This window comes from Leptonotus elevatus, chromosome 3 (assembly GCF_054856555.1).
Source record: "Leptonotus elevatus isolate MCC_2025b chromosome 3, RoL_Lele_1.0, whole genome shotgun sequence".
NCBI classification, from domain to species: Eukaryota; Metazoa; Chordata; class Actinopteri; order Syngnathiformes; family Syngnathidae; genus Leptonotus; species Leptonotus elevatus.
The window spans coordinates 11,494,695-11,517,832 of NC_141241.1; the positions used below are offsets into that span (position 1 = coordinate 11,494,695).

General features: G+C 40.9%; 3 protein-coding genes across 9 annotated transcripts in view; all 3 read right to left on the reverse strand.

Annotated features, from left to right (window-relative positions):
- LOC147176938 (transmembrane protein 266-like) overlaps positions 1-1,190 on the reverse strand; it is a 45,076-nt gene extending 43,886 nt beyond the window's left edge. The window contains exon 1 of the mRNA XM_086072217.1: positions 689-1,190. The gene's annotated coding sequence lies outside the window, so the exon portion shown is untranslated. The remainder of the gene's footprint in view (positions 1-688) is intronic.
- A 192-nt stretch (positions 1,191-1,382) lies between these two features.
- fbxo22 (F-box protein 22) lies at positions 1,383-9,682 on the reverse strand. The gene is made up of 7 exons (XM_086072340.1): positions 9,498-9,682; positions 9,142-9,274; positions 7,355-7,442; positions 7,179-7,271; positions 5,166-5,318; positions 4,051-4,213; positions 1,383-3,113 (listed from the first exon to the last, which is right to left on the reverse strand). Exons 1-7 carry the CDS (start codon positions 9,626-9,628, stop codon positions 2,720-2,722), a joined length of 1,155 nt encoding a protein of 384 aa, XP_085928466.1. The 5' UTR covers positions 9,629-9,682; the 3' UTR covers positions 1,383-2,719.
- A 766-nt stretch (positions 9,683-10,448) lies between these two features.
- On the reverse strand, positions 10,449-23,138 carry LOC147176940 (tropomyosin alpha-1 chain). 7 transcript variants are annotated; one of them, XM_086070546.1, is made up of 10 exons: positions 22,843-23,137; positions 22,414-22,539; positions 19,826-19,959; positions 17,821-17,938; positions 17,678-17,748; positions 17,524-17,599; positions 17,373-17,435; positions 16,771-16,840; positions 16,246-16,324; positions 15,579-15,783 (listed from the first exon to the last, which is right to left on the reverse strand). In XM_086070546.1, the coding sequence occupies exons 1-10, from the start codon at positions 22,954-22,956 to the stop codon at positions 15,780-15,782; spliced, it is 855 nt and encodes a 284-aa protein (XP_085926672.1). In that variant the 5' UTR covers positions 22,957-23,137; the 3' UTR covers positions 15,579-15,779. The 7 variants fall into 7 exon arrangements, with proteins under 7 accessions (XP_085926673.1, XP_085926676.1, XP_085926674.1 ...); XM_086070547.1 differs by lacking the exons at positions 15,579-15,783; positions 16,246-16,324 and adding an exon at positions 10,449-10,982 and having other exon boundaries at positions 22,843-23,135; XM_086070548.1 differs by lacking the exons at positions 15,579-15,783; positions 16,246-16,324 and adding an exon at positions 10,989-13,579 and having other exon boundaries at positions 22,843-23,136.

A 23,138-nucleotide genomic window follows, 5' to 3' on the forward strand; every position in this document is an offset into this window, starting at 1 on the left:
TTTAGTTCTTATAAAGATCATGTTCAATTTTGATTGGCAGACAATGTCACTGGGGTAGTCATTAAATGTTATGGCTTTGTGGTATTTCAGTTTTTCTATATAAAAAAAAGAAAAGAAAAGAAAAAGTATTTAGGTCCAAAAGTATTGTGGTTCTAGTTTGCAGTGGTATACAGTTGCATTGAATCATCTGTAACTGTTTTTCATTATTTGATCACATATAAATGCAAATATACATAATAAATAAACGTTAACAGATATCAAGTTTTTTTTATTTGATTAATTCCCATACAAAAGCATATAACACCAAGACAATCGTGTTTTTTATTGGCATAGTAAACAATGAGAGCTATGAGAATATTAAACATACATTAAATGAATAGCTCTTTGATAATGTCAAAATTATTTTGGTTTTAATACACAGTTGTAAGTCAATTCTTTGAGACGTGTTATTAAGCTCTGTTGGGGGGCTAATCAACTAAAAGTATTACATTTAAACGGTATAGTATAACATTTAAACGGCGCCGACATTTTGTGTCAAAACTTTTGACGACTCTTCATCACTTCCTGGTTGAGTATGTGAGCGCGTTGGTTGGAAATGTCGCCTTTTCTCATATATATTTTTTTTTTAAACCATGCACTACAAAACTGATAAAAGTGGATTTTGTGGGAGTAAAAAGAGCTACTTTACCTGAGTGGGACTCACATGGCCGAAGAGTGAAAGCTCTCCCCGGGTGAACCTCAAACGCGACACGCTTCGTGGCCCGGCATCGTAGTAGTAGCTGCAGCCCGGTTCGGTACCACCATCACCACCACCGGAGCCATGAGATGACGCCGCGGATCGGCGGAGGGCTTCCCTGGCGAGCTCAGCGGGAGTCCCGCGGAGAAGGAGGAGGGAGCAAGAACGAGGAGCTGTCCGGGTGCTGAAACGGGTATCCGGCTTCCTTCCACGGTAGCAAGCAATGTGGGCGAATTCTCACCCCAACGGCATAATAAAGATATTCACCGATGATTCGTGTGACATTTGCATCGCTCTCGTCACGACGTTTAAAAAAAAAAAAAAAAAGATGGACGAGGGCTCGCCAAGCATGCAACGAGCTTCCCTCACGATTGTCGAGAGCCACGAATGTTTTTATTAGCTTTACGCCCGCTGGGTCGCCCCTCTCCGTTGTCGAGAGCGTTTTTATGGTTTCCAAAAATAAAGATACTATGTGAGTAGAGGGTTTGTCTTCGCGGCAATTGGCTTAAGCGTTTGTCACTCATCGGGATTAGCCAGCCGATGGTTAGCGCGCACATCAATCAATGGATGCTGACCATGTTACACGCTCGTTACACAGCGCGGGAGCTGAAAGACACACAAGCACGTAAACGCCTCACGATTCATTTTGTTTTAGGTCTTAATTTATTTGAGGGCAGATTTAAACAGCTCTGATTTTGGCACATCGTGTAGAAAAGTGCACCTGCCTTACAGAGGGGGGGAAAAAACGAATACAGCACATTTCCTTCCAAGGAAGCTGTACTCATTGGCCATCTGTTGGAAGTCAATACAAGAGCTTGACATATTATGAGCATTTGTGGGCTTAACATATTTGGGCTTTTCATAAAGTTTTGCCCGTTTTATTTGTTTTAGAATTGCATGCCGGTTATAGCTCTTGTACTAGATCTCAACAGTTACCCAATGGAAGTATCAGGTGGGGAGAAATAGTATTGTTACAGTATTCTTAAGCAAAAATATTTGAACTCTGACAAACAAGACAGCAGCAGCTATTAACATCTTACGCAACAATGCAACATAGATAATTGTGGAAATTTGCACCTTTACCACATAAAGGACCACGGCAAAAAGTCAACACTCAAGACAGGAAGTTTGTCGTACTTTGGAGAGTATTGTTGTGCTTTTTACACTCTGGCAGTACCAAAACATTTGACAATCAGGGCATCATTTACGCCTACTACTTTGTCCGTCTCCAATCTCCACTTAAGAAAAACAAGCATGAAATACTAAGCCAGGTAGAGCTGTCCTTAAAATTGAACAGTGAACGATGTTGCCTCTTGTGAACATTATTTTGACACCGTTTTTTTTTATTAAGTATTTCTCGAGACAATTCTGCATCCGAATTCGTCTGAGTTGGGGTAAGGTTCTTTTTTGTTTCCAGTCCATTTAAGGAATGCTTGAATGAGTTTGTTATGGAAGAAGCCCATCATATGCCTTTGGATTGAAATAAAAAAGGTTGAGAGCCAGGTACACAGTTGGCTTTTTCTCAATCCAGACAAAGCTTTTCAGGATGCCTGTACACACATTTCTATGAACGTAATGAGCAGGTGTCCGAATACTTTAGTTCACAGAGTGTTTCAAAACTGCACCGGCTTGGTGAAAGGAAAGTGACATCTCATACAGGAATTTAAAAAAAAAGTGCCTTTGCTAGATCCAAAACTCTTAATAGCCCAGGTTTTTCTTTTAAGCAAAAAAAAAAAAAAAAACAACCTGTAAGGTGGCCCAATATCCGCCTGTAATGTTGCCAAAAGCAAAATATTTACACACATTTTACAAGGGTGCTACGTCACAGCTAGGATACTGTAAGAGATGATCAGTGTTATCCTATTGCAACTGTTAATAGGGATGCAATGGAGTCCCAACGGGCGACATTAAAATGACAGCTGAAGGGTCAACTCCATTGTGTTCCAGCTAAATTTGTGATGCTCAAATGTTAGTTTTTATCCATCAACCCAGATGGACCAGCGTCATGACTGTGGTGTACTCGTGCTGCAGACCGTCTGTGTCTGTGTCGCACAGCGTGTAGTCATCTTTGACGATGCGGTCGCAACCGATCTCGCCGTTGCCGAAAAGCCCGAACAGCGGAACCCCAGGGAAGACCTTTTGGAAGGCGTCGGCCTCCACGTTGCTCTGGTTACTGTAGTAATTCTGGCCTCGACCCACGCACGCGAACATGAAGCCCAGGGTGTTCCTTTCAGGGATTTTGGCGGCTTTCAGCCTGCGGATGGTTGCTTCGGCCGCTTTGGGGTTGCTGACGTCCTGGTCCAAGAGCACCGAGGCGCCCTGCACTTTGGGGCCGCTCAGGGCCAGGCCCACCACGCCGTATGCCCCCCGGCCGCAACTACAAAGGGTGAGAATGTTGTCAAAGACAGAAACATACAATACTCTTTGCTTGAGTTCATCAACTTAAAAAAAATGGTAGTAATATGCACACTGGATTTCTTCAAATAGCGGCTTCTGTGATAATAGATGTCACGCACCCCATTTACGACTCCATATTTTTGTAGTCGACGCGAAAGTGATGCTCGTCACTTCGACGAGGTGGTAGTAATTACCTTCACAATGACCGATACCATAGCGTGTCGCAGTTGATAGCGTTTAATTACCACAACGCAGATTGCCTGCAAGAGCCTCAATAGCATCTACACTGCTTCAGTCTATGGTGGAATGCAGGTAAATAACTTCTAGTTTGGCCTTCAAAGAAATACAATAGTGTACTCAACAAAACTATAAACGCAACACTTTTATTTTTGCTCCCGTATTTTATGAGTGTTTTATCTTCCACATACACAATATCACCATTTCTCTCAAATATTGTTCACAAACCAGTGTAAATCTGGTAAGTGAGCACATCTCCTTTGCCAAGATAATCCATCCCACCTAACAGGTGTGCCATATCAAGATGCTGATAAGACGTCATGATTAGCGTACAGGTGTGCCTTAGACTGCCCACAATAAAAGGCCACTCTGAAAGGCTCGGTTTTGTTTTATGGGGGGTAGTCTGGTGTTTAAGAAAACCACTGGCACACCTGTGAGGTGGGATTACCTCGGCAAAGGAGAAGTGCTCACTATCACAGATTTACACTGGTCTGAACAATATTTGAGAGAAATTATGATATTGTGTATGCGGAAGAAGTTTTAGATTTTTGGGTTCATCTCATAAAAAACGGGAGCAAAAATAAAAGAAATGCCTGATGCTTTCTATTGAGTAACTAAACGCCCTTTGCCACTACATGAGGAAACAGTGCACGTACCAACACCTGCTTGTTGTTTCTTACCAGAGCCTGGTGGGAAAGACACTTTCTACAAGTCCCCCTGCGATTAGTGCTTTGCTCTTGGCCAGAGGTTCCAGGATTTGGCCCAGGAAACGCGCTCCTCCAGATTTATACGCCTCATAGACAAACAGGAGCACCACTCTCAACTCTGGGTTGTCGATAAGTCCTATTGGCACAAGCCCATTAACAAAATTCAATACACTTCAGGAGACATTACACTTTTGCAACAGTCAGCTGAGGTTAAAGCTTAAAACAACCGTGAAGGAACAGGATCTCTACTTACTGTACTGTAGTAGAAATGTGCATGTGCATTGTTGAGGCAAAAACATCATTTTAGTTTTGTGTTTCTTATCTATACTGCTACCAGGCTTGGGGAGTAACGGAATACATGTACCGCCGTTACGGAATCAGATTACAATTTTTTTTAACTGTATTCCGTTACAGTTACAGGAAAAAACATGTAATCGGATTACAGGTACATTTATTAAAAATGGGGATCACAATTTCTACGATGAGAGAGAGTGTGAAAGAGCGAGGGCGAGAGAGGGAGAGAGACAACGAGAGTGAGAGACAAAGAGAGAGAGACAGAGCGCGCGTGCACGCCCCCGCGCGAGCGGGACCGTTGCTACTTGACGGAGGTGGGGACGAACGAACTGACTAGTCGTGTCCTCCACACGCGGGCAGTTTGAAAAAGCTTCATGGACAAGAGGAGGAAATAGCGACCGGTATTCACTGGAATTTACTCTGAGCGAAAGTTTGAGCTGACTCCAGCGGCATGCTACGCGCTGTAGCTTCTTGCTAGCTAGCCCGCTAGCCTACAACCATAATGCGAGTTGCGCCTTCCAAACAAATCTTCCTCATACCAATTCACTATTTAAACCTCATGCACAACATATACACGTGTTGGATGACTATCTATCTATCTATCTATCTATCTATCTATCTTGAGCATACTCAATATTGGAGTAATCCAAAAGTAATCCCATTACATTACTTTAATATTATGGTACTTGGATTACATTACTAACTACATTTTTTAGCAGGTAACTTGTAACTGATTACATTTTAAAAGTAACCCTCCCAACCCTGACTGCTACACAGTGGCCTGTGAGACTCACCTGCTTCTTTCAGAGCGCTTGGGGAGAGGGACTTCTGGCAGAAGTGAAAAGGCCTGATGTGGATGCCCTCCATGCTTGGGAACATGATGGCAAAGCCGGCCTCTCCTTCCTGATGCTCCTCCGGAGGCCTGGGGCGACCGCCGCTGGGGGTTACTGCAAACACACACACAATATATAAATGCATGATGGTGACGGACATTCTGCATGTTAAAGAAAAGAGTATGCAAATGATTGTAAATTATTAGAATTTCGCAACGTTGGCACCTCAAATCATTGGTCTCCAAAAAAACGGCACCCGGGCAGACGTCACGTTGAATTCATTTACAATTTACTGAAACATGCCAACTCTGATGATCACATTGGAGCAGGAGCTCGTTGTGCAGAGTAAAATAATGTCAAAATATCTTGCATCTGCACTCGGCATACGCAAATCAACTATGCAGCATGCATGTCTAACAACTCATCTTCAGGTACTATAAATGATCTACAGCGAAGGCCTGATACTCACTAGTCACATAAGGTACTCTTGCACAAAAATCACTCAGAGCTATTTTGCTGATGTGCTCAAGAAAGTGTACATTACAGAAAACATTTCACACACTGATGTCTCATTTCTCCCAAACGCTCCACTCCGTGGATCATTTTTCAATGGCCTGCAGTCCATAACCAACATGCATAAATAACTTGTACTTCAGGCTATAAGGAAACCTATTACATGTCATCCCAGCCTTCATACAATGCCATACATAATCCAATCACAGATTTCCTCCAATTGAATTAGAGCCACGGCGACCCCGTGTTGACCCCCCCCAAGCAGCAATATCACCAATAAATGAGTGTTATGGCAAACAGCCGGGGCCGCCATTAGGCCTGATCGACGACGGCAGCCTGACAAGCCATCATCCCCGCCAAGGAGAGCCCGCCTGATGGAGAGTCGCTTCTCCGCAGGGTTGTGATTATGTGGAGAAATGGCGAGCGTGGGGTACCGCAGACGAGGCCATCTATCAGGGGAGGGGGCGGGGGGCCGGAAGAAGGCAGAGAGGTGCCAGCCCTCCTAACTCGGCACCGCTGGTGTGGATTAATGCCGAGGCGTCTGCGGGAAAGCGGGCAATCCCTCTTCTCAAGTTGCCTGCAAGGTGGTGTGACTCATTCCAGCGTGGAATTTGTGGTGTTGTCTCTGCTGTTTGGAGAACCTGCTTGGTGTGAGTTTGGGGGCACAAATGATAGCACCCAAAAATCTCTGCCTAGCAACAGATTATCTAGTTTTTTTTTTTATTTGTTATTATTTTACTCGTAAAGTTTAGGGACACAGATGATAGTGCCCTTCAAAAAATGCCTAGCAACAAATGACCATGCCTCCAAGCTTGCTCATGTTTTATTTTAGTTGTGACGTTTTTTTTTATCAATAATGGATTAATTAAGATCTACCTAAATAATGAGGGGGCATAAATAATGGTGTAACAAATTCTGCCTAGTAACAAGTGAACATGCCTGTTACCTGAATGATTTTTTTCTTTTAGCTATTGTTGTTAATACAAATAAGGTGTGGGCTCAAAAGACAGTGCCCAACAAATAATCTACCTGGCAACAAGTGACTATACCTGCTAACTGGCTGACTTTTTATTGTAGTTAGTAAGTTTACAGGGGCACAAATGATTGTCCAAATAAATCTGCCTACCGATAAGTGACCATGCCTGCTCACTTGTGTACTTTTTATATGAATAATTCAAGGACAGAAATGATACCTAACAATTTTTTCCTCATAACACGTGACCATGCTTGCTAGCTGGTAATGTTTTTATTATGACGGACTGCCAAGCATCACGTGACCATGCATGCTAGGTTGCTCAAGTTTTAAATTTAGTTCTAAAAGTTTTATATGAATAATGCAGGACAACAAAAGATGGTGTCCTACGATCTCTGCCTGGCAACAAGTGACCATGCTGCTAGCTGGCTAAACTTAATTGAAAGTGGAAGGATTGGTATCTCTAGAACAAGAGGAATTAAACTTACAGACAATTCCCGGTGTAGTAATGCCCATGACGTCACAATTTTTCGGGAAGACCTGAATGAGCTCCTCAACTGGACTGTGGCGGCTCCTCTTTGCTTTGGAAAAAACAAATTGCTTATAGCTGGATCAGTTATCAAGCATGCAACAAAACAGCATTGTTGTATCATTGAATACAAACATTTTTTCTGTCTGTAGCAGTGACGTGTAAGCTTGAAGGCATCACAGTCCATCATCGCTAGGACCGTTTTGGGCAGGAGAAAAACTTTCTGTAAATACAAAGTTAAGGGCTACTGTTAAAACTACTCTCGTTCAGTTTAATAAAAACATGTCTCATTAGAACTCTTCTTTCTGTGTATTTTATTCCCTTTACATAGCTTTATCTGTACATAATACTGCATATATTTTACCATTGATAAAGCTGAACCTTGTTTGTCTTGATTATTGAATAATACACATAAATCTTGTGTGTTTAAACAAAATGGATACCACTGTGCCACATCCTATCAAATGTACAGAATATGCAGCAGTAGTTAGTAGGTAGGTAGGAGTAGTTAGTAAAAAAAAAAAAAAAAATAAAATGCTGCAGCAAGACCCCTTTGACTCCTAGTCAACTTATGATGCACTACTTTAAGGTTCTGTTACTTATAAGATATGACATGCCCTAGCGCCTTCCGACTTTGCAGAATCGAGCTAAAGAAGTCTGCATGTTCTAGAGCATTCTCTATTTGGGTTCCAGTACTCAGAAATTCCCTACCTGAGGAAATCAGAACTGCTACCTCAAGAGAAAAGTTTAAACCTCAACTTGAGACACATTTTATGTTTGCATGAAGTTAAACCACACTGGGTGGCTGCCAATGACAAGATCCCTATGTATGGACTTTCATCATCGAACCACTCTGTTCCCCCAAGTGAGCTACCACAACGTTTGAAATTATTTAATTGTAAAGAAGAGCACCTACACTTGGGAGGACTTTGATGCTATCAAGAGCCTGGACTGGAGTTGTACAATTACTTCGTGTCTGGATGGGTGAAGGATGTCGGCTGCGTTCAACACGGCAGTGTTTGTCTCGTGGCAGCAAATGAATGTTCTATTTATCTTTTGGTTGACACGGGTTACTGGTGTAAAACATAATTCATTAAATTGTTTGTGTCTGGCTGAACTCGTCTTGCTGTGCGTCGATGCCTTTCTAGCTATCTTAACTTGCTAACTGCAAACTAACACGCCGATTAAAAACAAAAATTTAAATCAAGATTTTTCACAACCCAAATTTGGCAAGTAAACTTTGATAAAGTTTTGTGATGATAAATTATTATTTTTGCAAGACCTACAAAAAATGTTCTATGATATTAAATCAATGTGAAAAATTTGTAATTATAAATAAATGTTGAATATTCCAACATTGGGTACATGTTTTGTATGTCTGATTGCTGAAAATAACATGTCACACAGTCACACAGTTTTTCCTGTACATAATATGTGTGACGATACATACTGTGGTCAAGCCAACATTTGATATTTATATTTCTTTATTTGCCACACTCTTTTGGTAATTTTTTTTGTAAACTTTCCCCCCTGGTTTAAAATCACAGCCGGTAGCCGAAAGTACGATTTCCTATCTTTGTCTGCTCGATTAGAGCAACCATAAGCCGTGCAGAAGTTTACTATCGCATTTGTCGCAGATTTAAAAACAGTTTCACCTATTTTCTACGTCTCACTAAAACTGATTTCTCATTCACTCGCGTTGGCCGCCTGTCTTCCAGCATGGGCGGCACACAAGCGTGACGTCACACTAGAAGGGTCTATAGCAGTGGTTCTCAATGGGGATACGTATACCCCAGGAGGTACGTGAAGGCACTCCAGGGGGTACGTGAGATTTAAAAAAAATATATATATATTTTTTAAGTACACGTTAATATTTTCACTGAAAAAAGGTTGAGAACCACTGGTCAAGAGTATGTCATTACCTCCACCTCCTCAGCCAGGGCGTTGTAAAGGGTATGAACCTCCGTGGTGGACGGTCCACAAGCCGACACCCATGTCAGTTTCTGCTGAGTTCTCAGTACTCGTCGGGCACAGTTGCTCCATAGCCTGCACACACTTTGAAAGCGAACCACACAAACATACTGTTAGCATTAAGCGAGGGAAATCATTGGCGCTGCTGACAACTGGCTGCTTAAAAGAAACACAACTTCGTTTAAACGGACGCCAGCAATATAATGTGAAAATGCTTCAAGTTAAAGTATAACACTTTCACTTCCCCTAAACAGCCATGTTGTGAGCGCCTGTCGAGTTTGCTTCTTGGGCAAAAAAATAATGTTACCTTGCGATTCGTAGCAAAGATTTGGTCGGCACGAAAGTAAGAATTCGTTCGACGACCTCCACAACGTTGCTCAGTACGTATGTCGCTTTGTTATCCGATGTAGGTATGTCGAAACCGGGATTATCGTCCATTTTCCCTCACAAAAATCGTGGATTTTGCTCAACAACGCTGCCTTGCTACGTAATTTCACATTTGACCCGGAACTATTACGAGGAACGTCAATAGACAACACTGCCACTATCGGCCAGGAGGAATTTTAACACAGAAAGTGATGCAAATAACGTAAATGATTAAAATATTGCAATCAATTATTAATGCGGTATGGAAAGCAGTTTGAGCATTTATTTTTTTTGAAGTAGGAATAGTAGCTAAAACAGCATAGTGCCAGTAAGTAGTAGTACAGAGAGTAGTGGTAAAAAATAATAATAGTAGTACTAAGACAAAATAGTACAAGTAGTAGTAATAACATTTGAAATTGTTAGCACTTTTAACAGAGCGCTCACAAAAAGCATTAGTTTAATTAGTCATACATTCATATTTCATACTTTATTGTAAGAGTTGCACAGCAACTTGTAGGCCTACAGTTGATGCAATGAAGAACAAATCTAGAGTCTCTGTATTAGCAGCAATATTCATAATGTAATGTACAGGCGTATGAACTAAGTGTACAGTGAACAGCTCGTTGTTCCTCTATTTGTGTCGAGCAAGAGGGCAAACTTCTTTGAAGCTCAGCCAAAGATTTGCAATTATAAATATCGTACAGGTTTAAAATTCATCGACCCCAACCACTTTAGAGTAAATGGAAGGCTTTTGCCGTCTTTGATCAGAACGTAGGAAAAATACTTAATTAGGCTTGACTGTCAGTACATACAGTGCACAATATGGTTTGTTTGAGTGAAATGTGCACAGGAACACACTGACCCTTGAAGTAAAGCCATAAATGAAGCAATATACTTGATTTAACTATTTATTTATGATCTTAACATCTCCAGGATCATAAAATTGGTATGACAGAGAAACATAAACAATGAAACAAAAAAGTGAGTTCAGTGTGCAAACATTTTGAGTGTGTACATTCAAGGAACTGTGTTAATACCAAGTGGGGGAAAAAAACAATGTTATTGATTAATTCTTTAAAGAGGGGAAAAAAAGGCAAACAGGCAAATACAAAAGTACTTCATAAAAGGTTTCATAACGTGATTATAACTGATGACCATGTGACGTGTATCTCCCTGAAAAAAAAGTGCTTATTTTCTCAACAAACCAACACATACAGTTAAATGCTGTACAGTTACAGAGCTCATCTACAGTGGCTTGTTTCTTAATGAGGTCTGAGGAGACACAAACGTGTGTTGCGTTTATGGCAGCCATGTTGTGCCAGAGCCAGTCACGATGTTGGCAGTCAAATGTTACAGATCTCCATTAGAGTCTGATCCAGCAACTGCTTTATGCTCAGTTCCTCTTCTTGAGCCCGAGCGAGTTTATCTGTTAATATAGCATGGCAGCGTTAAGATCCGTTCAAACAACATTGCAAGCACAAACAGGAAGCTCTAGTCAGGATTATAGTGTACACACTTGTGGAAAATGTGGTTAGAAACCAAATGTGAACTGCAGGAGTTAGTATTCAATAAGTAGGGACAGTTTTGAAGTTTATATTTTGAATTTCAGTTATAGGCAGGGCTGTGATCACGACTGCATGAATGGACTTAATACATTTAACACAGTGGACATTTTCATTTGTCGACCACGGCATTTACAGTCAGTCAGTACGAGAATAAGTCTCGGCTTCACAAAGATTTCCCTTTAAAAGATCCCTTAAAGTCTGTTAAAGGCTACTATTGAGGGACCAATTTGCCTTATAAGAAGACTCACACCTGATTTTAAAAAAACAACAACAAAAACACTTGAGAATATCAGAGACAACAGGTGGACTGTTTTGGTTAGAGTGCTGAGTCATTAGTTTTTCTTGCATGAAATGTATCAACAATTCCTTCCACATTTTAGTGGGAATTACTTACCATTTTATCATTTACATTTGTTTTACATTTTGACCATTGACAAAAAAATTAGTCAAAAATCAAGTATAACAAATTAGATAATTGTGTGTAGCCATATTAAAGGCCTTTTCACACTGCACTTGAGGACAGATCGCCATATTGCGATGCGCAATGTGGACTAAAATTGAAAAATGTTTAATTCAAGAGGAGCTTTGCAGTGATGTCAGAAGGTGCACAAAATGAGAGAAGGGCTGGCAGAGGGCTAGGGACAATAGAGAAACCAGTGGGCCACTTTCAAATTGAACATTTTTCAAAATTGAGGGCATTTGCACGTCGCCGCATGGCTCTATCCTAGAGACCTCGTAACACTTAATGAGTACGTCGATGCCATACCGCGTATTAAGTGCAGTATGAAAAGGCCTTTACTTCCTAGTAGTCTGCTACCCAAGCGTGTCCAAATATGGGCACGCTTGCCTTGGGACGCTGTGGTCCTTGCTCACCAAGAAAACCAAATGCAGTGTGAGAAGGCCTTTAGACAGAAAGATGACGAAAACAAACAACCTTTAAAAGCTCCTCAGTTTATGACAGACTTCTGTTCCTGTGGTAACACACGTAACCCAAATTTGTGCGCAAGTCAGAACACAATGGACTATCACTAACCTATGCTAACGCAGTCATTCATGACCTTCGGAAATATTTGGTATGTAAACATATTTCTAAAACATAAATATTAAACTAATGAAAACCAGTATGGCACCGATTGCGCATTCTCCTGTATATATAAATTGCAGTGAAGTAAATCAGAGCAGCGTCTCAAAAGTAAATTGAATTTATGCGCACTGACTAAACAGAAGTGCATCGTCCACTTTTCAAATCAAACCCGTTTGTGACACCATTTCAAGTTAGCGGACTTACTTTGAAGTCTAATCAGGTAGCTCCAGTAATTTTGTACATTTGACTCAGAAGTACGACTAGATTTCCCAAAATAAAAAGTTACGCATCATGCACCAGTGAGCAGCATAGATCAAGGCACACAAGGAGAGCGAAGTCCACACTGAAATTCCTTGTCTAGTCAGCCTAAGCATAGGCTTTTTAACTAATTTGCTCCCAAAAATGTATAAATGTTCTATTTTAAATATTACCAGTGTCCCAAAGACGTATTTAAAACATTTATGGGGGGTTTGCATGCTTGAGCATACAGAAGGCTTTGATGCAGCCTCTGAACTGCAGAGAACGGTTGAAGCAATGTTAGTTATTACAAAAATGGCCAGCAGGTGGCAGCAGAGTATACAAGATCAACCAGGGCCATGTTTTAAACAAGCCGTTTCCCCCACAGTTTAAGACAGATTTGAGAATAATGATGAAACTTTTGCTGCAAAAAAACAGAAACAGATAGAAATATACTTTTTTTCCTGATGAAAGAAGAGACCGTAATCTTTTTTTTTTTTGGAAGGTTCCATGTTTTTATAGCAGTGAAAATGGCTGGGAGTGAATGAGTTAATTTGCTGACAAGCAGGAAACCGTTTGAAACGTACTGCACTGACTCCTGCTGGGTTAGATTGGAACAACAACTTTAATGTACTGAGAGGTAACTGGGTTTATAGAGCACGAGCAACTAATCAATAGCTTTGACTTTCTGTTGTGGCCATTTTGCTTGCATAGTCTAGGCCCATATTACTCTAAAACTTGAAAGCAACCACAACATTATCAGATTATTTCTGCCAAGTAGTACTACAGATCCTAATGAATGAATGTGCCACAGCCCTGACAGTAACTGAGAAAAATGAATATCAGACGCATTGATCATTTTCCAGTTAGTCTGACCTTCTACAAAAAGGTCAACATGAAGCATGCATAATGACAATAAGAGTCCAAAATTGGTCTAGTTTTTTTCTCCTGCCGATTAAAAGCACCCATCGATTGGAGCTGTGCACCAGAGCCGTTTGAATATACACTTTGCATTAAAAGTATGAGGACATTTGTGAAGAAGGTAAATGCAAAGGAGACGGCCTCACGCCTCGTTTAAGGCTACCCGTAGCTCGTTGGTGAGAAGACGGTTTTTCTCAAGCTGCTTGTAAAGGTGGTCTTGACAGTCGGAAGGCAGGTGTGTGAGAGAGAGAGGAAACAGAAGGTAGGTTAGTAGCAGAAGACAAAATAAGACAGCAGAGGTTTGTTAGTAGTTTGTAGCATCAACTTTTGGTCCTTTTGAACCAGTCAACATAGACTTTTGTTGGCCATGAAAACATGTTTTCCATAATCAACTCTCCAATTAAAGCAGTCCTTATGTCCAATATATTTTTTTGGACACAGGGACAGTAAATAAGCTAATTTCTCTATGGAAAAAAGAGAACAGTGTTTTAGACCGCAACACCCTGGTGAAGACATAAAGGAGTTTTGTCACAATTTAGCCGGATAGGCAGCAGCAAATAGTTAGCTATCGAGTGCGTGACCACCTTTCACATGTGAAATCTAACAACCAAGTGAATCCTAAGTTTCCTGCCTATTTTTATAAATGTGAGTGAATGTTGTGAGCCATTCTTCACATCTGTCAAACATACCATTGCGCAACAGTGAGGCTAATTTACAAAAGTACTCCCAAAGAGAGTTTTTCGGCCCATGATTGGATGATGGTAATGGTGAAATTAGCCAGTGGTGGCTATGCGCTATTTATTAGCTTGGATACAAAGGGTAAAAGAAAGCTCTGGAGAGAGTGTCAAAGTCTCACAAATGATCAAGAAACATCAAGTTAGTTGCAAGTCTTTTTGCTTAGTGTGGTTTTTTTCCATTTTAAATTGGAACTCGTCAGGTCATAAAAGTTGCTAAATACAGCGCCAAAGTTAGCAACACTAAGTGGTCTTTTTCTTTATAGCAAGCCCAAAATTCAACCCCAAGTCATGCTAAGTATGCTTTAATTTTCTTTCCTTTGTGTATTTTGAGAGAATTATTTCAGAGTTTTCAGTAAAAGACACCTGGGAAATGTTTTTCCTTGTGACAAAATATCTCGTGTTCATCTGTGGGTTAAAGTTTGAGATTAAGCGGCACCGCTAAAGTCCAACACTCATTGCGATTGTACAATTCGGATATCAGACAAATTTGTCGAGGTAACTACTCATGTCAGTTTCACAAAACCTTTAGGATTTTATCGTTTTGTGACGCTTATTCTATAACAAGGAACAGCCACAACAAATGGAGAACAATAAAAATAGGAGCAAGAGGTTATATACAGCTGACTCGCATTTAGACTCCAGCTTGACCTTGACACTCGTTATACATCTACAGGTATATACAAAGCTGTCTTTAATCATCATAATCGTATTTCAATTATGATTAAAACACAGGAAGGAAGCGTTGCCACTTAACACATCATAATGCTAGCGACGTTAATATTATCCAAAATATTGCGAGTTTCGTTCTAATATTTTCAGACTATTATTAGCATGCATGCACATGTACTCATAAATTTTGGGGACAATCAGTCACAATGCTCGCATATATGGCACCAAAATGAACCGAGTGTACACCACTGTACAGTGCATGGACACTTTCACAACAAATTTTGTTTTCTTCTCCTTCATTGAAGGAAGAATATGAAACCTGAGATGGTTAGGTGCGCCATCTAAATTATGCCAATACTTGATGACATAGACATTTTTTTTATAGCACAATAGACCAGGTAACAAGACTAAAATTTACAGTGCCGTGTTTACGCATTCAATATGTCACCGTGAAGACAAAAATGTCCAATATGGCAGCATGCAGGCCATGGTATGTCACTATTTTGATACTTAATCGGCTTAAATCTTTTTTCAGGGAATCAGATAACATTGAACACTTTAATGTTCATACACACCGCCTCAAAAAAATGACGGAAAAAGAACGTTGAGTTGTGTGTTCCTTTTAAAGACTCCACTGCTTAGAGCCCAACAAAACACCAATTCAAATATTCCTCCCACACAGAAACAGGGAACAGCGAATGGGAGAGGAGCTTTGGAATTTATTCAAAAGCCACTCAAGAAAATAAATTAAAACACAGAGAAAAACAAAACAAATATGATGATTGCAAGAGAAAAAAAGGGGAAAGGGCTGACACAGATGGAACAAGTTTTATTTGACAGCAAAGTAAAACGGCGTGAAAGGTGTGCATGAGAGATGGATGGTGGCGGCAGCGGCCCAACGTGTACAGAAAGTGCCATAGAGGGGCAGTACAGAGGACAGAAGACAGTAAAAAGGGGCAGTGCTGCACAGAGATGATGACGAACCAGCGTATGGCTTGAGATGTACATATTTAGCTGTAGGAGAAAAGAAGAAACAGAAAATGAAAAAAGGCAGAATGAAGAATGCAGAATGGAGAAATTGGAAGCAGGCAAGAAGGGAAACGGTTGCACTTTGAGATTCTCGTCTAAAAACTACATTGCACACGAACGTATTAGTAGATGCAGTTAATGGACGTAAAGGTGCATCTCAATACATTTAAACATTCTGAATCTCTATATGTAAACTCATTTTTTTTTTTTTGTAATATCCTCACTTTTTGAACCGAACTACTGAATTAAATTACAGTTGTCCACATCCAAATCTTTTGAGATGCACCTGCACTTTTCTCGACAAAACACATCTAGAGAGAATCGGTTAGCAAAACCCAGACAAGCCACAAGGAGGAGCTATTTTCTGTTAGAGTGGTCAAGGCTGTGTGTGGATGGACTACTAAAAAGGAGGCACACAGCACACACACGAGCATCGTGTTGAATTACATTGAAGTCATGTCGTTGAGGGCGTGGTCCAGCTCCTCGCTGATGGCTTTGTACTTCAGTTTCTGGGCATACAGCTCATCTACGGTGGGGAAATTATTACCAAGGCGGTGGATCGGATTGAGACAAAAACAAAAAAGGGAAGGAAAATGAAATGAAATCAGCAAACTGAGGCAGATAAAAAGACAAATGAAGAAACCATGGAAGGGAGCAAGACGGTAATAGAAACGCAACAGCTGCAGAGGTAGTGACAGATTCCGGAAGAGTCACAGAGAAAGCGTCCGGGTCGACACCTGCCGGCCTTGAACAGCCAGCGGATCGGAATGCCATACGCAGGCGGCATGTCACCGCTGCCAATGCGAATAACAGCACGGCCGCGTCAACCTTTTTCGCTGGCGATAAAGCGTTGAAAAACGCGACGCCCGCGTCAATCATCTGACACTGGATTATGTTTCAAAGAATCATTCCTCAGACCCAGATTTGGTTTCTTCAAATTCCTGATAAGATTTTAAATAAATAGATTCATACCCTCCAAGTCATCGATGGTCTTCTCAAGCTTGGCGACTGATCTCTCAGCAAACTCGGCACGGGTCTCAGCCTGCGAGGAGTTAAGGAAATAGACAGACACATGAGCACCCTCGATGTTAAAATTAAGCACCTTTTATTCAAAACTGGTGATATTCGAGCCCTACAGGGCAAGGAAGCATATTTGGTAACTCATCTAAAATGAATATGTAGACTGTATAATATAGCTCCTTCACTATACGGCCATGATATACGGAGAAAGTTATTTAAATATCACAAAATATTACTCTCATATATCATTAGAAATAAGCAGAGGTGGCAAAACCCGGTCCAGAAAGTAAAAACCCTGCCACAGTTTGGCTTTAGCCCCAGGTGCTCGCTAGCTAGCTCCCTAGCTAACTTCCATGGTGCTCGTTTACCTGCTAGGGAGCTAGCTGGCATCATTAGTTAAAGCCACACTGTGGCAGGGTTTTTACTTTCTGGACCTGGATTTGCCACCTCTTGAAATAAGCATTATTTAAAAGATTAAAAAGTTCCTCAATTTATTTTCTACAACAATTTCCTGGGGTTAATATGATAACCAAATCAAATCTGAGCCTCCTTACCTCCTTCAGCTTGTCTGTAAGAACCTTGATCTCCTCCTCGTATTTGTCTTCCTTCTGCGAGTACTGTACAAAGAAAAAAGAAAACGAAAAAAAAGTCTCAGAACACTGCAAACGGCTTCTATGATTTCATTCTTCTCTTCTGCTGCCTTACTTTCTCTGCCTGAGCCTCCAGAGACTTCAGGTTGTTCTGCACGGTCTTCAGCTCCTCCTCAAGCTCGGAACATTTGCTGTGGTGTTTTATTGTCGGTAGTCACGAACTAACACTGTGTCCATAAAACTAGTATTTTCGCGTGCGAGGTTCCTACCTCTCAGACAGTTCAGCGCGCTCCTCTGTCCGTTCCAAATCACTCTCAATGATCACAAGCTTACGAGCCACCTGAAGTCAAACGCGAAACATGAGTTAGTATATGTGAAAGTCTTCCACACGTCCTCCAGCTGGGAAACTCGCCTCCTCGTATTTGCGGTCAGCCTCCTCAGCGATGTGCTTGGCCTCCTTCAGCTGGATCTCCTGCAGCTCCATCTTCTCCTCATCCTTCATCGCCCTGTTCTCAATAACTTTCATGCCTCTGAGGGGATACAGTTGGCAATTTGGTTATTTCAAAAGGGAAGTTACAACAACAACAACAAAAGACACACATACAACTATATTGAGGCGCAAAAGCTAAGGCGACCACGTTCGATTTTGTGACATGAACACTTCAGCCTATTCAAAATGTGGAAGAGGCTAAAAATCAAGGGTGAGCAGATGATCCAGCCTGCCATGCAATTCTACAAAAACCCTCAGAGGAACCGTTATAAAGCACCCACAAACGCTGATAAAATGTCATCAGCGTTTTCTCTAGGATTTTTTTTCCACAACATTTTTTCCCCAAATATTTGCATAAAAAACAATTCTCGGCAATCAACATGAAACAGTCAAATAGAAAGACAGTATGATAACAGAGCACATGACGGTGTATAATTACCTCAAAATGCATCAGGACAATTGTAAATACTATATACATACTAGGGGTGGGAATCTTTGAATGTCTCATGATTTTCGATTAAGAACTATTTTTGATTCAAAATGATTTAATTGACAATGATTTTTGCTTCAATTTATAGATGTTCAAGGAATCGTAATGATCTACTCCAGTCTGACTCGCTAATGCTAATTAGCGCACTACTCGCGGCACTTTTATCACTCAAAAGAATGCCTCCACGCTGCAAAAAAACAACTTATATTGGAATAACTTGATCGTGACTTTTTCCCTCTACTCTCTAATGTGGCTACAACTTAACAGTGTATTCAACCACATGGAACCACACTGCGCCTAAGTGGCCAAATTGGGTACAACATGAACAGCGCTCCCAGTAAAAGGCACACACACACAAACAAAGGAAAGACAGCATAACATAATTTAAATAAAATCGATTTGGGGAAATTTAAAATCGATTCTGATTCGTACTAAATGAGAATCATGATTCCTATGAGAATCGATTTTTTGGCACAGCCCTAATACATATTGTATATGTTTGCCTTTTCAAGTATGAAAGTGTCTATAAATTTTGGTGAGGGGACCCTACATCGCACGTCATTTAGCCTGCTGTGCATTTCTATAAAACATTATACAGGAAGCACCACAAGGAGTTTTTTTTGTTGTAATCAACTTTTGGGGGAAAATAATTGAAGTCAAGAACAAACTAAATTGTAAAGTGGTACTGGACAGGTAGGTGCCAAAGGAGGGAAGGCAAAAAAGTAGTTATAAGTAAGTGAAAGAAGGAGACATAATAAAAAGCAGCGACGGGGAAGGAAGGTGAATAAGGAAGGACGGAAACAATGAGAGAAGATAGGAACAAAAGATTGGAGGAAAATACATTTGAGGGATGAAGAAAGGATGTAAAACTAAAATGCAACTCTTCGGGAAACGAGAAAAGGTCAGGAAGGAAAGGATTCTGGGGGGAAAATGTTAATTGGGTGGAAAGGTTTCAGAAGCAGGAAGGCAGGAAAGAGGTCAGAAATGAAAGTAGGAAGGTGAGAACAACAAAGAAGGAAGAAAAGTAGGTTTTAGTGAAGGATGGATAAGACAAAGGGTGCAAGAATTAAAAAAACAACTGCAGGAAAGACAGACAGTCAGGAAGAAAAAGATCACAAGAAAAAAAAACATTACTGACTGTTGTCCCACCCTGCTTAATGCCACTGGGTGACTGAAAAAAGGTTTCCCACCCTTGTTCTTATGTACTCAACGCTGCATTGCAACATGTGGCCAGAAGTGGCATTACTGAGACAGATGCTTGGGAGTGGTCCTCCTACAACCTTTGTCAACAACTAACTAAAATGAGGCAATTGAAGTTAGTTCAAAAGAAGAATCATTATTTTGTATTTTCTGTCATCACATCTGACAGACTATAAAGCCATGTGGCTATTAAATGGTGCAAAATAAGTGTTGGCTGGCTTTGTAAGGTGGACCCACCTCTCGCTCTCATCAGCAGCCTTCTCAGCCTCCTCCAGCTTAGTCAGCGCCGTGGCCAGACGCTCCTGGGCACGGTCCAACTCCTCCTCCACCAGCTGGATGCGCCTGTTCAGAGAGGCGACATCACCCTCAGCCTGGGAAGGGCACAATACAAGTCAGTAAGGTGTGTTTGCACAAGAGCTGGTTTGGAGGAGGCATTTAAAATAAAATAAAATAAACTTCTCATGGGAATTTGCAGCATCCAAACAAATCTTGGGCGTGGTGAGGGATGCAGAAAGGACGGATGGGAGTTGGGCACAGTGGATACATCTAGCACCGCTTGGGTTGAATAATTTAAATACTGTGACTGCATGAAATCTCAAAGCCATGGAAACATGGCTGCTTTAGGCTACTTGCGGGGGTGCTCCATGTTGCTCGTGGGGTTTAATCACAAGGAGGAACCTGTCGTCAAGCTAGCGAAATCGTCACAGGGCGTTTTTACGCTAATGGTTGGTAGGGGGCTCTCAATGAGCTACAGCAACCGACGTGTGTACATACAACACATGAGCATAAATTGCTGCTGTCTGGGCCTATCCGCCACGCTTTTTGACCAGATTTACGCTTAATGCCGTCGGCAGCCTCAACACTAATTGCCTTAAATTATTAGCGTCGGCTTACTGCTTCCCTCGCGCTCCTCTCAAGGTTGAGTTCCCGCTGGAGTAAGGCAGCCCGGTCCTCCGCCGCATCCGCCTGCTCTTGTAGCGACTTGATTTTCTTCTTTACCGCCTCCAAAGAGCTTCCACCGGCCATGATTGTGCCCGGACTGGCGTTGCTTTCGTTCCGGCTAAGCTAAAGTGGTTCTCGTTGGCCTCCACTAAAAGGCGCCGCCGTCCGACACAAGGCGAGATGCGGCGCGTTTGATCCCTGCCCCCACCGCACTTTAATCAAGTCCTGATGAGGATTGGGACGTGCCATCGAACCCGGAAGTGACTTGCCTCGCACGGAAATTATTTAAAGCATCAACTAAATTAAAATATATACACTATTGCTTTTTACGTACTTAGATGTTTGACCTATTACTATTATTTTATTTATTTATTTATTTTTACAAAAATATTGTCATTCATAAAATCTTTGAAAATTAGATCTAATTAAAGAAACGATTAAAGACAACACCCCCTACTGGAAAATTGAGCTCATCCAAAAACGGAGTAAACAGTGAAGTTACATTAGCGCTTAAAATTATTATTACAAAGCATACTTTTAAAAAACCCATTTATAAATACTATTATTATTAGTATAATTGTTATTGTTGTTGGTGTAATTTTTTTTTTACTTTAATTGACTCATAGTGACAGACTGACCAACTGATTACGTGACAAATTAAACTTACTAAGTAAATAACTGACTCACTAACAAAATCACACACTAAGTAAACAACTGACTAACTTCCTACTCAACTGATTCACAAACTAAATATTTTATTACTAAGTAGTTAGCTGAGTGAGTGACTGACTAATGAACCCTTATTCGCTAATTGAGTAAATAACTGACTGTGATTTCCTACTAACTGTTACTGACTAACTGACCCACGTATCACTCTCTCACTTAGTACTGGAGTAATTTAGTAGTTTTATAACGACATATTTTATTTACAAACGATCTGACTTAGTACCTAACTGACTGACTGACTGATCATCCATGCTTTAATAACTACATATTTTGCTTGCAAACAATAACTAACTAACTAACAACAGTAACTGCTTGTTTATTTTCCTACTTAACTGTCTGATGAGCAAGCTAACAAACTAATAAACTGACTGAGTAACCTGGACCTTACACATTGTTATACTGAGACTAAGAAAAATACTGATACATAAAATGCAAAATACATTTAAAAATGTGAATTTTCAACAATTTGTGTGGTTGATCAAACACTTTAAATTGTTTGTACAGTATATGTGAATGTTTGTCTAAATGGTTGTTTGTCTAAATGTGCCCTGCGATTGGCTGGTGACCAATACTGGATGTGCCCCGCATCTTGTCTGTTGAGAGAGACTCCAGCTCACACACAACCTCATTTTTTTTATTGATTGATTGATTGATTGATTCATTTATTTATTTATTTTACGTCAAGTGTTATTTACAAGATAGTATCTGAATTACAAATATATTTGAATCACTTTTACTAGTTGGCCCTTGGAATAAACAAAGCATAATGTAAAAAAAAAAAAAAGTGGTAGTTTTCGAACTAGACTGTTTAATGTATACACAGCCAGAAACTGGTGATTTAATTATAAGTGTAGACATAATGGAGACGGCCCGTGCCAACTGGAACAAGCACATATCTGTCAAGGTTCACATGAGTCAAACACACATGTAAAAACAATCTGGTGTAACACTACACCGGTATTCGGTTCGGTGCCACTGCCTGGAATGTACTCAGGAAAAAAGGTAAGCAGTGACCTTACCATATAGAGGACACACTAAATATAAACTTCTACCCACGGGTGTGTTCACTCGATTATTGCATCGTATAGCCATTCATTCAGGGTGGGCGGTTGAGAGGGAGGTCATTTCAAGGTTACACGACTGAGGCCTGAACTCACGTCTGTGGCTTTCTTCTCAGCCAGCTCCAGTTTTTCCTGGGCATCCTTCAGGGCTTCGGAGTATTTGTCCAACTCATCCTCTGTTGACTTCAGCTTCTTCTGCAGTGCCAGCAGGTCATCCTCAAGCTAGGACACACAGATTTATCATTGGGATTCATATATACAAAATACATATTTATGGATATTTTGTTATAGTGAGTTTTTAAGAGTGACTCCAGCTACCAGAGAAAAATTCTGTCAGTGGTTTGGCATAATTGGCCAATAAAGCTGAGTCGGCTATGTGATTTAAAAACAACTTATGTTTAGCATCTTTAAGAGTGTTATTATTGGTTCCCATTGCTAATCGCAATATCCATTAGTATTCTACATATTAAGGCAGTGGGCGTGCCCATCTGTGCGTAAAAGCGCACAGCTCATTTGGATGCCGACCTGTTTGCTCCTGTCCTCTGCCGCTTTCTTGTCCGACTCGGCCTGCTCAGCTCTGTCCAAGCCGTTCTCCTTGTCGAGCTTGAGCATCTGCATCTTCTTCTTAATGGCATCCATGGTTGCTTAAGTGGCGGTGGTTTGCGCGTATGGATTAAAAAACAAAAAACAAAAGATGGTCAGGTGAGGGGCTCGGGGTCGGAGCGTCTGAACCACACTGAACGCCAAGCTGGAGTGCGAGCTCGCCTCGGTTGTTGTCAGTCAAATATGTCTTTTCGGACAGGCGGGTCACTGGACACCCA